The sequence below is a fragment of the Oryctolagus cuniculus genome, chromosome 11 (assembly GCF_051225735.1).
Source record: "Oryctolagus cuniculus isolate XC-2025 breed Fujian yellow rabbit chromosome 11, ASM5122573v1, whole genome shotgun sequence".
In the NCBI taxonomy this organism is placed as follows: Eukaryota; Metazoa; Chordata; class Mammalia; order Lagomorpha; family Leporidae; genus Oryctolagus; species Oryctolagus cuniculus.
The window spans coordinates 117,088,688-117,101,710 of record NC_142877.1 but is presented as its reverse complement, the minus strand read 5'-3'; the positions used below and the strand labels follow the sequence as shown (position 1 = coordinate 117,101,710).

The window sequence follows — 13,023 nt, the reverse complement described above, 5'->3', positions numbered from 1 at the left end:
GGTCATCTTCTACTGCCTCCCAGGATATGTTAGCAGGAAGCTGGATTGGAAGCAGAGGTTCTGGGAGTTGAATTAGCACTCAGATATGGGATGCGGGTTTCCCAGGGGGAAGCTTAATGACTGTGCCAAACATTATTACTTTTAAATTTATATGTTTTATTTATTCAAAAGGCAGAGAGAGCGAGAGCGAGATAGATCAATTTTCTGTTCTTTGGTTCACTCCTCAATGGCCTCTAACACTTAGGGCTGGGGCAGGCTGAAGCTGGGAGCCTGGAACTTCCATTCAGGTTCTCCCACATGGGTGCAGGGACCCAAGTACTTGAGCCATCCCTTACTGCCTCCCAGGTGGAAAGTAGTAGAAAGCTGGATAGAAAGCAAGATGAGATGTGGGCATCCCAAGAGACATTTTAAGCACTGTGCCAGACTGCCACCCCTCAACTCCATGAACAAATCTGTTCCTACCGAGTGCTCCCTGTATTTCCAATGCTTTTCAAATCAGGTCCACAAGAGGACAGAAAATCCATGAAGGCTGAGTTCAGAGATACAATAATGTATGGTTATTGTTTGTTTATTCTTATTTAAACACTGAAATACAGCTGACATTTTTAACAATAGTTCTGAATCACGAATCTCGAAGTTCAAAATGCTAGCGATCTAAATGCCGTGGGAAAGTGAAAAAGGACGCGAGGCAAACTGAGTCCTCCCAGCTTCGCTGCTCCAGAGGGAGGCGGAAGTTGCCGCGCACCTGCCACGATGTGCGGCACCACTGCTGACGGTTCCGCCTTTACATCTGCCTGGACAAAGCTTTATTCGTCCCATCTCATCTTGGTAAGTCTTTCCTCCATCTGCTCTGCTCTGCCACTTGCTTCCTGTGATCTGTAGCAATGCATTCATCTGATAAATTATCCAAGACATCTGAGAACCAAATCCTCCCCAAGGACATGCTGGCTACTACCATCCAAGTCAACCGCATGCCATCTGCACGTGGTGACGCTGCATCACACTGGCCTCCAGCAATACCCTTCCAACCCCCTGAGGCTCACCTTCGCATAAAGAAAGGCCTCCTCCACGGGAGCTTTGCTGGCAAACATGGTCTCTATGAAAGCCTGCAAAAAGAAAGGCGTAAGAAAAGAAAAGTCAGCTATGCCGCTTACTCAAACATCCGAAACACTTCAAATAAAAAGCACTTTTGTTCCAATTTTGCCAACCTGAAGTTGTGACTCTGTAATAAGTTTTCTGAAGGGAAAAAATATTGCTTTGAAGACTATTTCACTAATGACAGACTTCATTCAGGGCAGCCAACCTTCCCACTCAGAACAGACATCGAATGCCAGGATAAGCAACATGCAAATTGCGTCCCTTCCAAAATTCATGTTGAAAGTCAATCCCCAGGGGCCAGCACTGGGGCACTGCAGGTAAAGCGCCACCTGCAGTGCCAGCATGCCATATGGATGCCAGTTCAAGACCCAGCTGCTCCACTTCTGATCCAGCTCTCTAGTATGGCCTGGGAAAGCAGTGAAAGATGGCCCAAGTCCCTGGATTCCAGCACCCATGTGGGAGACACAGAGGAAACTCCTGGCTCCTGGCTTCGGATTGGCCCAGCTCCAGCCCTTGTGGCCATTTGGGGAGTGAACCAGGGGATGGAAGACCTTCTCTGTCTCTCCCTCTCACTGTCTTATAACTCTACCTCTAATTTAGGTCACTGATCCATTTTAAGTTAATTTTGCATATGATGTCATGTAGGGGTACAACTTAATTCTTTTGCATATGGAAATCCAGTTGCCCTAGCACACTTGACTCATCCTTTTTTAAAATTTTAATTTTTCTTCATCTTTTTAATACCTGACTCATTCTTAATCACAAATATGGCTGAATTTTTTTTTTGGAAAAAAAAAAAGATTCTGATAAAGGAGATAAGAATGAAATGATGTCCCAAGCCATCCTTGGTTTGAAGTAGCACATTTCACAATCAATGGAATCTAAAAATGATAGAATCTGAACTTCATAAGGTAGCAAAATGGATTGGAAGGAAACTAAAAATTGAAGGCAGGGTTGCTAAATATTCAGTGGTGTGATTACTACCTTAGTGATGGCTAAACAGTAAGTTCAGGAGCTCCTGCAGGTGAACGTGGCTCTTTGGTCAACAGAGAGAGCTCCAACCAAGAGAACCTGGATCACCATAACTTTAGATGAGCCAGCCATCCAGCGAGATTTGTTACAACTAAAATAACTCAGGAGGCAAGATAATGATGGAGAGTAAGAAGCCATAGAGGTAGAGGATATTCAGTGAAGGAAATAAGCCATTTTCCTACATTATTACATACATATCAATGTCCTAATGAATTCTTATTAAAAATTAAGAATTTGTGATCAGGGTCCAGCATTGTGGTATAACTGGTTAAGCAGCCACCTGCAATGCTGGCAACCCTTTTGGGCACTGGTTCAAGACACAGCTGCTTTACTTCCAATCCAGCTTCCTGATAATGTGCCTGGGAAAGGAGTGGAAGAAGGCCCAAGTCCTTGGACCCCTTCGCCCATGTGGGAGACCTGGAAGAAGCTCCTAACTCCTGGCTTCAGTCTGGAACAGCCCCTGCCATTGTAGCCATTTGGGCAGTGAACCAGCAGATGGGAGATCTCTCAATCTTTGCCCTTCTCTCTCTGATTTTCAAATAAATACATATTTAAAAAAAAAGATTTTGAGATCAGGATCAGCACTTCTGGCTTTGAACAGAGCTGAATAAATGGGTACATTTGGGCTCACCCTAGTCACAGGGAAATCCCTAGCATACCAAAATGGAGTAAGGGAGGGGTCAACCACATATATTCCCAAGTCGGGCAATTATCCTGTCCCTCCCTTGGCAAACACTCAGCCCCTACTGAAGCTGCAGAAATGCTATGGATCCGCAGGCAGTACTGTACTGGCTGTAAGACAGAAACCAGCTCCCTCATGAGGTGCCCCTCTCCTAAGTTATAATTGACACTGTGATAAAAATACCACCAACATGGACTTGATATATGTCTTTGCTGCTGGATCTTAGGAAGATATATAAAAAGGCAGTTTAAAAAACATTTACACCAACTTCTGGGACAAAAAAATAATAGTAAATTTGAGATTTTTACAAAAGAAATGAAGTCCAGAAAAGGGGTATGAAAAAATGAAGTCAGGTCCTATCTTTTTTTTTTTTTTTTTGACAGGCAGAGTGGACAGTGAGAGAGAGACAGAGAGAAAGGTCTTCCTTTGCCGTTGGTTCACCCCCCAATGGCCGCCGAGGCCGGCGCACTGCAGCTGGCGCACCTCGCTGATCTGAAGCCAGGAGCCAGGTGCTTCTCCTGGTCTCCCATGCGGGTGCAGGGCCCCAGGACTTGGGCCATCCTCCACTGCACTCCCTGGCCACAGCAGAGAGCTGGACTGGAAGAGGAGTGACCGGGACAGAATTCAGCACCCTGACCGGACTAGAACCCGGTGTGCCGGCACCACAGGTGGAGGATTAGCCTATTGAGCTGCAGCGCCGGACCCAGGTCTTATCTTACAGCATGCACAAAAAATAACTCGAAGTAGATCAAAGGGGTGTGGTACTGTGGCTGCTTGTGATATCCCATTATCAGAGAGCTGGCTTAGTCCCAGCTACTGTACTTCTGATCCAGTCTCCTGCCAAATGCACCTAGGAAAGGAGTCAATTCAGGGCCAAGTGGTCCCTGCCAACCAGCGGGGAGACCTCTGATAGAAATTCCTGGTTCCTGGCTTTGGTCTGGCTTACACCTGGCTATTGCAGTCATTTGGGAAGTGAACCAGCAGATGGAAGATTTGTCTGTCTCTCTCTGTTGCTTAGACTTCCAAATTAATTAATTAATCAATCTTTAAAAAATGGATCAAAGACTCAGAAGTCAAAATCACAAAACTCTTAGAAGGAAACAGAGGAAAATCTTTGTGATACTGGATCTGATTTTGTGAATATGTGACCAAAAGCACAGGCTACAAAAAGATAAACTGGGAGCCAGCATTGTGACATAGCGGGTAAAGCCACTGGATGCAATACTGGCATCCCATATGGTCACTGATTCGAGTTCTAGCTGCTCCACTTCTGATCCAGCTCCCTGCTAATGCCCCTGAGAAAGCAGCAGAAGATTGTCTAAGTCCCTGGGCCCCTGCCAGCCAGGTGAGAGACCTAGAAAAAGCCCCTGGCTCCTGGCTTCAGCTTGGCCCAGCCCTGGTAGTTGTGGCCACTGGGAAGTGAAGCAGCAGATGGAAGGTCTGTCTCTCTGTCTTTCTTCTCTCCCTGTAACTCTGCCTATCAAATAAATAAATCTTTAACAAAAAGACAGATAAATTGGACTTCATAAAAAAATTTTTGCCTACCAAATGACAGTAACAGAGAGAAAAAAAGCCATCTGTCAATGAGAAAAAATTTGGAAATCATATATACATCTAACAAGGGATAGAAATATAGAATATATAAAGAATTTTAACAACTTGACAAAAAAAGGCAATTAAAAAATGGAGGTGGGTGTTCAGTGCAGGGATTAAGATGCCACATGAGATGCCTAGGTTTACGTTTCTGCTAACATGCACCCTGGGAGGCAGTAGATGATGATTCAAGTATCAAGTCCCTCCACCTGCATGGGACATCCAGACTCAGTTCTGGGCTCCTGGCTTTAGGCTGGCCCAGGCCTGGTTGTGAAATGCCAATCAAAGCCAAAATGGATATCATTTTATGCTCATTACAATGCTATAATTTAACAAACAGAAAAAGTGCTGTGTAGACGTGGTGAAACTGGAACCCTGTGTACTGCTGGGAATGTGAGATGCTGCAACCACTATGGAAAACTATGACAGCCCTCAAAAAATTAAACAAAACGTATCATTAGACCTAGCAATTCCACTTCTGGGTATATGCCCGAAAGAATTAAAAGAGACTAGAATAGATATTTGTATAATCATATTTCACAACAACCAAAAGATGCAAACAACCCAAATGTCCATCAAGGCATGAGTGGGTATTATGAGTCTGCTTCAGTAACCAATTTCTGTTTATTTTCCACTATTAGTGTAGTTATCATAAGGAAAAGAAACAGAATTAACGTTCTAAGGAGAAACAACTACAATTGATAGGTAAAAGATCAATTTTAAGAGAAGGCAGATTAATTCTGTCTTGCAAGGAATTGAGCGTGTCCCTAGATATGTTAATTAAACATACTGAAGTAGAAGCCAGATGCTGACCTGCTTGTGAAGCGATTACTGTATTGAGTCTATGACCTCAAGGTGCCTATTGAACCATAAAAGCTTATGATTTTTTTTTTTTTAATTTAGAGAAAAGTTTTTCGGTAGGAACTGTACCTGTGATGTCAGCTTCCCGGCAATCTGCATTCGCTCAATTTCTGCGGGAGATTTGATCAACCGGAGGCGATGCACCAGCTGCTGGACACCCCGAACCTTGTTCCTACTCCTGGCTTTGTCCTCAGTCAGACGCTGCATGTAGTCAGAGTGAAGCTGTGCGTGAGAAGGCTTCATCCAGTCATACCACAGCGTGCTGCTCTCCGCTGACGATGAGAAGCCAAAAAATACGTTTATAATAAAACTAACAGCAACACCAATACCAACTGTCATAATGACTTGAACAACAGTCAAAACTGTAAAACCTATAGTGTGGGTCTCTACAGGTTACTCCAAACTCTTTTAGGTCTGAAGTAGCTGATGGGCTTGATCATAGAACACTGCCAAAGCTGTTTTCTGAAAATGGCAAGACATTCTGGTTTTTCTGCCCCCAAATTTCAGTGTTTCTTATAAACATGATAGCAGAACTAAAGCTTTATTCAAGCTTTGATTTCACTTATTACCATTAAAGAACAATTACAGTTGTTCTCTACCTCACTATAAAGCGAGAGGCATAGTTGAATAATTGTACACAAAAAGAAAGAAAAAAGTACTCACATCATGACTTTATGGTTAAAGGGTCTCATTGCTTTACAAAATGATCTCAGTACTGGTGGAACAAGGTTCTTCTCTCATTTTAGAGCAATTAATTACTCACTGCTGCACAAACAGTGCCGTTGATAATATATGCTAATCCACACTTCCACACTTCTCCCTTCAGATCTGCTACTGACAAGTATTTGTGTTGTAAATACTCATGGTTCACCTTCAACATCGGAGACTAAAGCATTTGCTTGAGATGTATAATAAGGCTCATTATAAAAACTATTTGCCCTTAGCACTAGGTCTATATGTGCTGTTTTTCTTCTTCTTCTTTGTTTTTTAAAGATTTATTTATTTATTTGAAAGGCAGAGTTATAGAGTGAGAGAAGACACATCTTCCATCCTCTGGTGCACTCCCCAAATGGCTGCAATGGCCGAGGCTGGGCCAGGCATAAGCCAGGAGCCAGAGCTTCTTCCAGGTCTCCCATGGGGGTGAAGTGGCCCAAGGACTTGTGCCATCTTCCCGCTGCTTTCCCAGGTACATTAGCAGGGAGCTGGATGGGAAGTGGAGTAGCCAGGAATCGAACAGGCATCCATATGGGATGTCAGCACTGCAGACAGCAGCCCAATCCACTATACCACAGTGTTGGCCGCAGATTTTTTTCCTAATAGTATCTATGAACAGTATCCCTAACAATCTAAGCTTGAAGAACCGTGAAACAGTATCAGGGAGAAAATTCCGAAAACTCTGGATATGTATTAGTAGCACTACATCCTAAACACTTTAAACTAAAAAAACCATTTCACTCGTATGTAACGTAGGAAACATTTATCCAATTTGTAATAGATGGGAATTTGTTATACTTTTGAAAAAGTAAAACAACCTGTACTCTCTGTCCTCAGTGTATGAAACCAAAGTTTAATTTCTTTAATTTTTAAACTGTTAAATAACTATTATTTCACTAATTTTCTCGTTGTCTACTGCTTTTATCTGATAAGTTATTAATACTAAGGATGGTAGATGAGAAGTATTTTTGAGAAACACATTTTATGTGAGGGTTTAACTATATTGGGTTAATGACATTTAGACTGAAGATGACTGTCTAAATGTAATATAAGAAATCAAAAGCCACAAAGACAGTAATTCTGTGCCCTGCATTTATGTGGACCTTGAAGTTTTAAGAAAGTCTGATGACTTGAACCAGATAATTATTTTGGTAAAATAGAAAATATTCTCATGAAGTAATAAAAATAATTTCACCAAACATACCTGAATGGATATATTTAAATGAGTATATCTTTTGCAAAGAAATCTTTTTAGGAAACAACTCTAATACATTCCATGATTGTCAGGAGCATTTTGCAATTCTCTTTTGGAAACTGACTTCAGAAATGCTTCATAAGCCATGTAAGAAAAGCAAATTAAGACTTTATAATCAGGTATTATTTTGGTCTTAAAGGAGTATCTTCCAACTTGATCATCTCTTACTAAATTTGGTTATAAGTAACTTCTGAACACTTTGAAAAACAAAATGCTTCCCTGAGCAGAAGATTTATTAGAACTACTAAGGACAGTTGATGATGTGGCGTAGATTCTGAACAAAGCTCCAGAAAAGGAATCCTAAAACATTCTGAGTGACCAAAATTCACCAAAATAAAAACAGGAAAAGTAATGATCCTGAAGGGACAAGAATTCAACTGTATCAATGTCCCCTTGGAATCCTGTTAAAATACAGACTATGGTTCAGTAGGTATGAGATTTTACATTTCCAGTACCTATTTTGATTTACAACTCTAACATGTATCACTGGAATCACTGGTGATTCTGAGGGACACATGGACCATTTTCTGAGAATAGCGCCTCCTTTTGATAAGCTGGCAAAAGCAATCGAAAGGTCGAAGGTCGACAGGTTAGAAACTTAAGAGTGGCCTATTTTATCCTTCCCTTTACAAGGAAATTCTGGGATTTCACACTCGGACAGTTAGCAGTCACTTATTAATTCAGTGAAGATCTGGCAAACGTGGGAATAATCTTTAAAGCAGCTGGGTCTCGTGGAGACTTTCATGTCCTTCGTGACGCTCCGAGAAATGCTGCTACGATCCCTTCAGGAAATCAAGACTGCGTCTACCAGGGAGGGAGGCTGTTAGTCTGCTGTGTGACTGCCTTCGCTCCCACTTGTTACCTTTCAGTCTGGGCACGAGATGCTGAAATTCTTCTAGCGTATAGGCTTCATCCACTCCGGTCAGAGCTACTGCTCCATCAGGGCCGGATCGCGGACCATCCCAAAGTTCTCGACTGGGGTCTCTCCGAGGCACGAAAAGCACAGCTTTGTGTGATGGTAACTGCTTGCCAGGGAGGCTCTGAAGGACCAGAATGCTGTCAGGCTCTTGGAATCCGCACAAGTACAGGAAGTTGTTGTCTTGGTGGAAGGTATAGGGGATGTCGTTGCTCATGTAGTATGTGGGGCTGGAGAGCACGACCACCGTCTGGTCTGTCCCACTCTGCCCTTGGACCTCCTTGTGGATCAGAGACATCAGCTTGTGCCTGCGGAGTGCATATTCTACCTGAGATAGTCCTGGCGTCACCTCCCCTAGAAATAACAAACAAAAGTTACGCTTTGCGCTTCTACAATGCCAAAGTCCTTAAGGAAGCTTAATAGTAGATGGAGACAACCATCTCTTCAGTTTATGCCAGATTTCCTCATAGCACAGGGAGAATTAAGGAGATAATTGAAGTTTCAAATTTCTGTTCACTGCAAAAAATTGGGAAAAAATGATAGGTAAAACATGGTCCTTTGTGAAAACAGGGATCATGAACCCTTAATATCTCTTCTAGTTCTTTGGTTCGTTCTTTCAGTCATTCAAATACTTGTTGAACACTATTATGTGTAAGGCATCATTAGGTACATAAAGTTTTTTTAACAAGTAGTTTTTATTTTTTTAGAATTGTTTTTATTTGACAGGCAGAGTTAGACAGTGAGAGAGACAGAGAGAAAGGTCTCCCCTCTGTTGATTCACCCCCCAAATGGCTGCTACGGCCAGCGCTCTGCGCCGATCAGAAGCCAGGAGCCAGGTGCTTCTCCTGGTCTCCCATGCGGGTGCAGGGGCCCAAGCACCTGGGCCATCCTCCACTGCCCTCCCGGACCACAGCAGAGAGCTGGACTGGAAGAGGAGCAACCGGGACTAGAGCCCGGGCACCCAAATGGGATGCTGGCGCTGCAGGCAGAGGATTAACCAAGTGAGCCATGGTGCCAGCCCCCTAATCAAAGTTATCTTCAAAGTTCAAAAATAGTAGAAAGGTTCCAATATCTGTGCATGACTTTCTTAAAAGAACATAGGCCCAGGGCCAGCACTGTGGCATACTAGGTTAAGATTCTGCCTGCAGTGCTGGCATCCCATATGGGAGCTGGTTCAAGTCCTGATTGCTCCACTTCCAACCTAGCTCCCTGCTAATGCACCTGGGAAAGCAGTGCAAAATGGCCTAATTACTTGGGGCCCTGCCCTGCTCCCACATGGGAGCTCCTGGCTCCTGTTTCGGCCTGCCCCAGTACCAATTAACTGGGGAGTGAACCAAATGATGGAAGATCTCTCTCTCTCATTCTTTCTGTATGTAAAGAAAATAAATTGTTTAAAAGAACCAGAAAAGCACAGGCTCTGTGAGGACATAAATTTAAATTTTTTATTTGAACATTTTCTTCATTTATTTTCATTTTATTTGAAAGGCAGAGAAACAGAGAGATAGAGAGATCCTGGAGCTGGCCAGTGCCTGCATCCCATGTGGGCATTGGTTTGAGTCCTGGCTGCTGCACTTCCTATCCAACTCTCTGCTATGGCCTGGGAAAGCAATAGAGGATGGCCCAAGTCCTTGGGTCCCTGCACCCGTGTGGGAGACCTCGAAGAAGTTCCTGGCTGCTGGCTTCAGATTGGCCTAGCTCCGGCTGTTGTGACCATTTGGGGAGTGAACCAGCGGATGGAGACCTCTCTCTCTGCCTCTCTGTAACTCTTTCAGGTAAATAAATAAATCTTTAAAAAAGAAAGAGAGAGAGAGAGAGAGGGAACAAGTAAGCACTTCTATTTTCTGGTTCAGTTCCCAAATGCCTGCAATAGCTGCAACTGCCAGACCAAAGCAAGACCAGAACTCAATCCAGGTCTCTCATGTGGGCGGCAAGGACCAAGTACTTGAGCCAACATCACTGCCTCACAGGGTGCATTAGCAGGAAGCTGGAATGGGAAGCGGGCCGGGACTTGAACCAGGTACTCCTGTATGGGATATAGGTGTCCCGAAGGGTGTCTTAACTGCTGTGCTAAATGCCCACTCTAAAGACACAGATTTTTTTTCCCTGTTTAATATTATATTCCCCGGGGCTTATAAAAATAACTTGAAAATAGTGGGCATCTGATGAGTATTTGTTAAATGACTATAGTGTTAAACAGAATAGAGTTTAAGGACAATTTCCCAATTTGAGACCTGGAATAATTTCCCCTTCTGAATTCCCAAGACACAGTAAGACTTTTCTTTTTTTTTTTTTTTTTTTTTTTGACAGGCAGAGTGGACAGTGAGAGAGAGAGACAGAGAGAGAAAGGTCTTCCTTTTGCCGTTGGTTCACCCTCCAATGGCCGCCGCTGCAGCCGGCGCACCGCGCTGATCCTGGCAGGAGCCAGGAGCCAGGTGCTTTTCCTGGTCTCCCATGGGGTGCAGGGCCCAAGCACCTGGGCCATCCTCCACTGCACTCCCTGGCCATAGCAGAGAGCTGGCCTGGAAGAGGGGCAACCGGGACAGAATCCGGCGCCCCAACCGGGACTAGAACCCGGTGTGCCGGCGCCGCAAGGTGGAGGATTAGCCTATTGAGCCACGGCGCCGGCTCAGTAAGACTTTTCTAATAAGACTTTTCACTCTCCACCTTGAATCTGCATTGAGCTGGATATATGTGTAAGTTTCTGGAGGGCTATCTTTGTATTCTCCAAAAGCCCTAAATAATACTGTCTACTTCTTGAGGTTGTTATGAGAATAAAACCTGATAAAGCATGTGGTTCCTAAGGATTGAAGGCTCCCTAATAATCATTTTAAGCTATGGATTCATTCTGTTCACTGAACTGCTTATAGGCACGTATAAACGTTCGACAGAAAATTTCAAGAGCCTTAGATTTCCTTAAAATCACCCCAAAAACCCAGATTAAGAACCTCTGTTATGAAGTATTAGCTCTTTTTTATTATTTATTTATTTGAAAGGCAGAATGACAGAGAATCTTCCACCTGCTGTTTTTTTTTTTTTTTTTTTTTTTTTTTTTTTTTTTGAGAGAGAGTTTACGGAGGGAGGGGGAGAGGGAGGGAGGGAGGGAGGGAGAGAGAGAGAGAGAGATCGAGAGAGAGACAGATATCAAGAAGAGAGCTTCCATCCCCAGATGACTGCAATGGCTGGGGCTGGGTCAGGCCCAGGCCAGGAGCTTCTTCCAGATCTCCCACATGGGTGCAGGGCCCCAAGCACTTGAGCCACCTTCTACTGCCATCAGCAGGAATCTGGATCAGAAGTAGAACAGCCGGACAGGAACCAGTGCCCATATGCAGGGGTTTTACTTGCTATGCCACAGTGCTGGCCCCATAATTTCCACTTCCTAAAGGAAGCGTTCACCCAGTTAGCACTGTGCTAGCTGCCAGGCAGTCTCCTAGGTGCTGATGTTAAGAATGAGTGCTTGGTGACTGGTGTTGTGGCACAGCAGGTTAAGCCACCATCTGCAAAGCTGGCATCCAATATTAGCATCCATTTGAGTTCTGGCTGCTCCACTTCTGATCTAGTTCCCTGCTCATGCACTCATATAATCACGTTTCCTTTTTTCTAATCACCAGTGCTTTACAAAAATGAAATACTAGGTCAGCGTAGCGGCTCACTAGGCTAATCCTCTGCCTGTGGCGCTGGCACACCAGGTTCTAGTCCCGGTTGGGGCGCCGGGTTCTGTCCTGGTTGCCCCTCTTCCAGGCCAGCTCTCTGCTGTGGCCCGGGAGTGCAGTGGAGGATGGCCTAAGTCCTTGGGCCCTGCACCCACATGGGAGACCAGGAGAAGCACCTGGCTCCTGCCATCGGATCAGTATTTCAAACATGAAATACTATACATCCTTCTGTATCTTGCTCTTCTAACATAATGATACCAATGGACCATCCAAGTCTTCTGGTGTCTGTAATGTTTCTTGGGGTAGATGTACTATAACTTACTGAGAAATTTTGTTGTTTTCCCATGTAAAGTTTATCTTTCCAGTAAATTCTTTTTTTTTTTTTTTTTTTTTGACAGGCAGAGTGGACAGTGAAAGAGAGAGACAGAGAGAAAGGTCTTCCTTTTTGCCGTTGGTTCACCCTCCAATGGCTGCTGCAGCCGGCGCACCATGCTGATCCAATGGCAGGAGCCAGGTGCTTCTCCTGGTCTCCCATGCAGGTGCAGGGCCCAAGGACTTGGGCCATCCTCCACTGTACTCCCGGGCCACAGCAGAGAGCTGGCCTGGAAGAGGGGCAACCGGGACAGAACCTGGCATCCTGACCGGGACTAGAACCCGGTGTGCTGGCGCCGCAAGGCGGAGGATTAGCCTAGTGAGCCACGGCGCTGGCTCCAGTAAATTCTGAAGTGTGCATTCCCTTAAGAAAACGATAATTTTTACTTAACTTTTTGGATATCTACAGCAGAGGAAAATGTATACTTTTATTGATGAAATTGGCAAGAATAAAAGAAAGCGGTAATGGAGGGCCTAACAGGCCTCTTCGATTCTGGCAAAGCAGTGGAGAAGGGCTGAGAAGAGCTCCAATCACACTTTTCTTCCAAGACTGAGCTGGCTAAGGGCCGCTGCAGGACTCTTGAGCGAAACACTGAACTCTGTACCAGAGCTAAAGAACAGCTTAACTCACAGGTCATTGCTCACGCTGAGTCTGCCACCGTCACCCAGCACTGGAAACTTCCTGACCACGAAAGCAGTGAAAACTCTTTTATAAAAGCAGGGGCTGATTGTAATTGGTCGATTATCTGATCTTTCTTTTTTACTTCTTTTTTACTTTTTCTTCTTATTTTCCCCCTTTACTGAGCTTTGCTTTTTGTTACAGAAATGAAAAGAAATAAGAAATTATTTT

General features: G+C 44.2%; 1 protein-coding gene across 23 annotated transcripts in view; it reads right to left on the bottom strand.

Annotated features, from left to right (window-relative positions):
* XPNPEP3 (X-prolyl aminopeptidase 3) overlaps positions 1–13,023 on the bottom strand; it is a 77,005-nt gene that overhangs the window by 32,579 nt on the left and 31,403 nt on the right. For 19 of the 23 annotated variants that reach the window (XR_016217036.1, XR_016217038.1, XR_016217037.1 and 16 more), the window contains 3 exons: positions 8,098–8,505; positions 5,336–5,538; positions 1,044–1,106 (listed from right to left, as the gene is read on the bottom strand). Coding sequence is in view for 10 of the 23 variants with exons in the window: in XM_008275180.5 (XP_008273402.4) it covers positions 1,044–1,106; positions 5,336–5,538; positions 8,098–8,505 (674 nt within the window). In the remaining 13 variants the exon portion in view is untranslated. Of the gene's footprint in view, positions 1–1,043; positions 1,107–5,335; positions 5,539–7,690; positions 8,506–13,023 lie in introns of all 23 variants that reach the window. The other 4 variants (XR_016217042.1, XM_089308991.1, XM_089308992.1 and 1 more) reach the window with 2 other exon arrangements.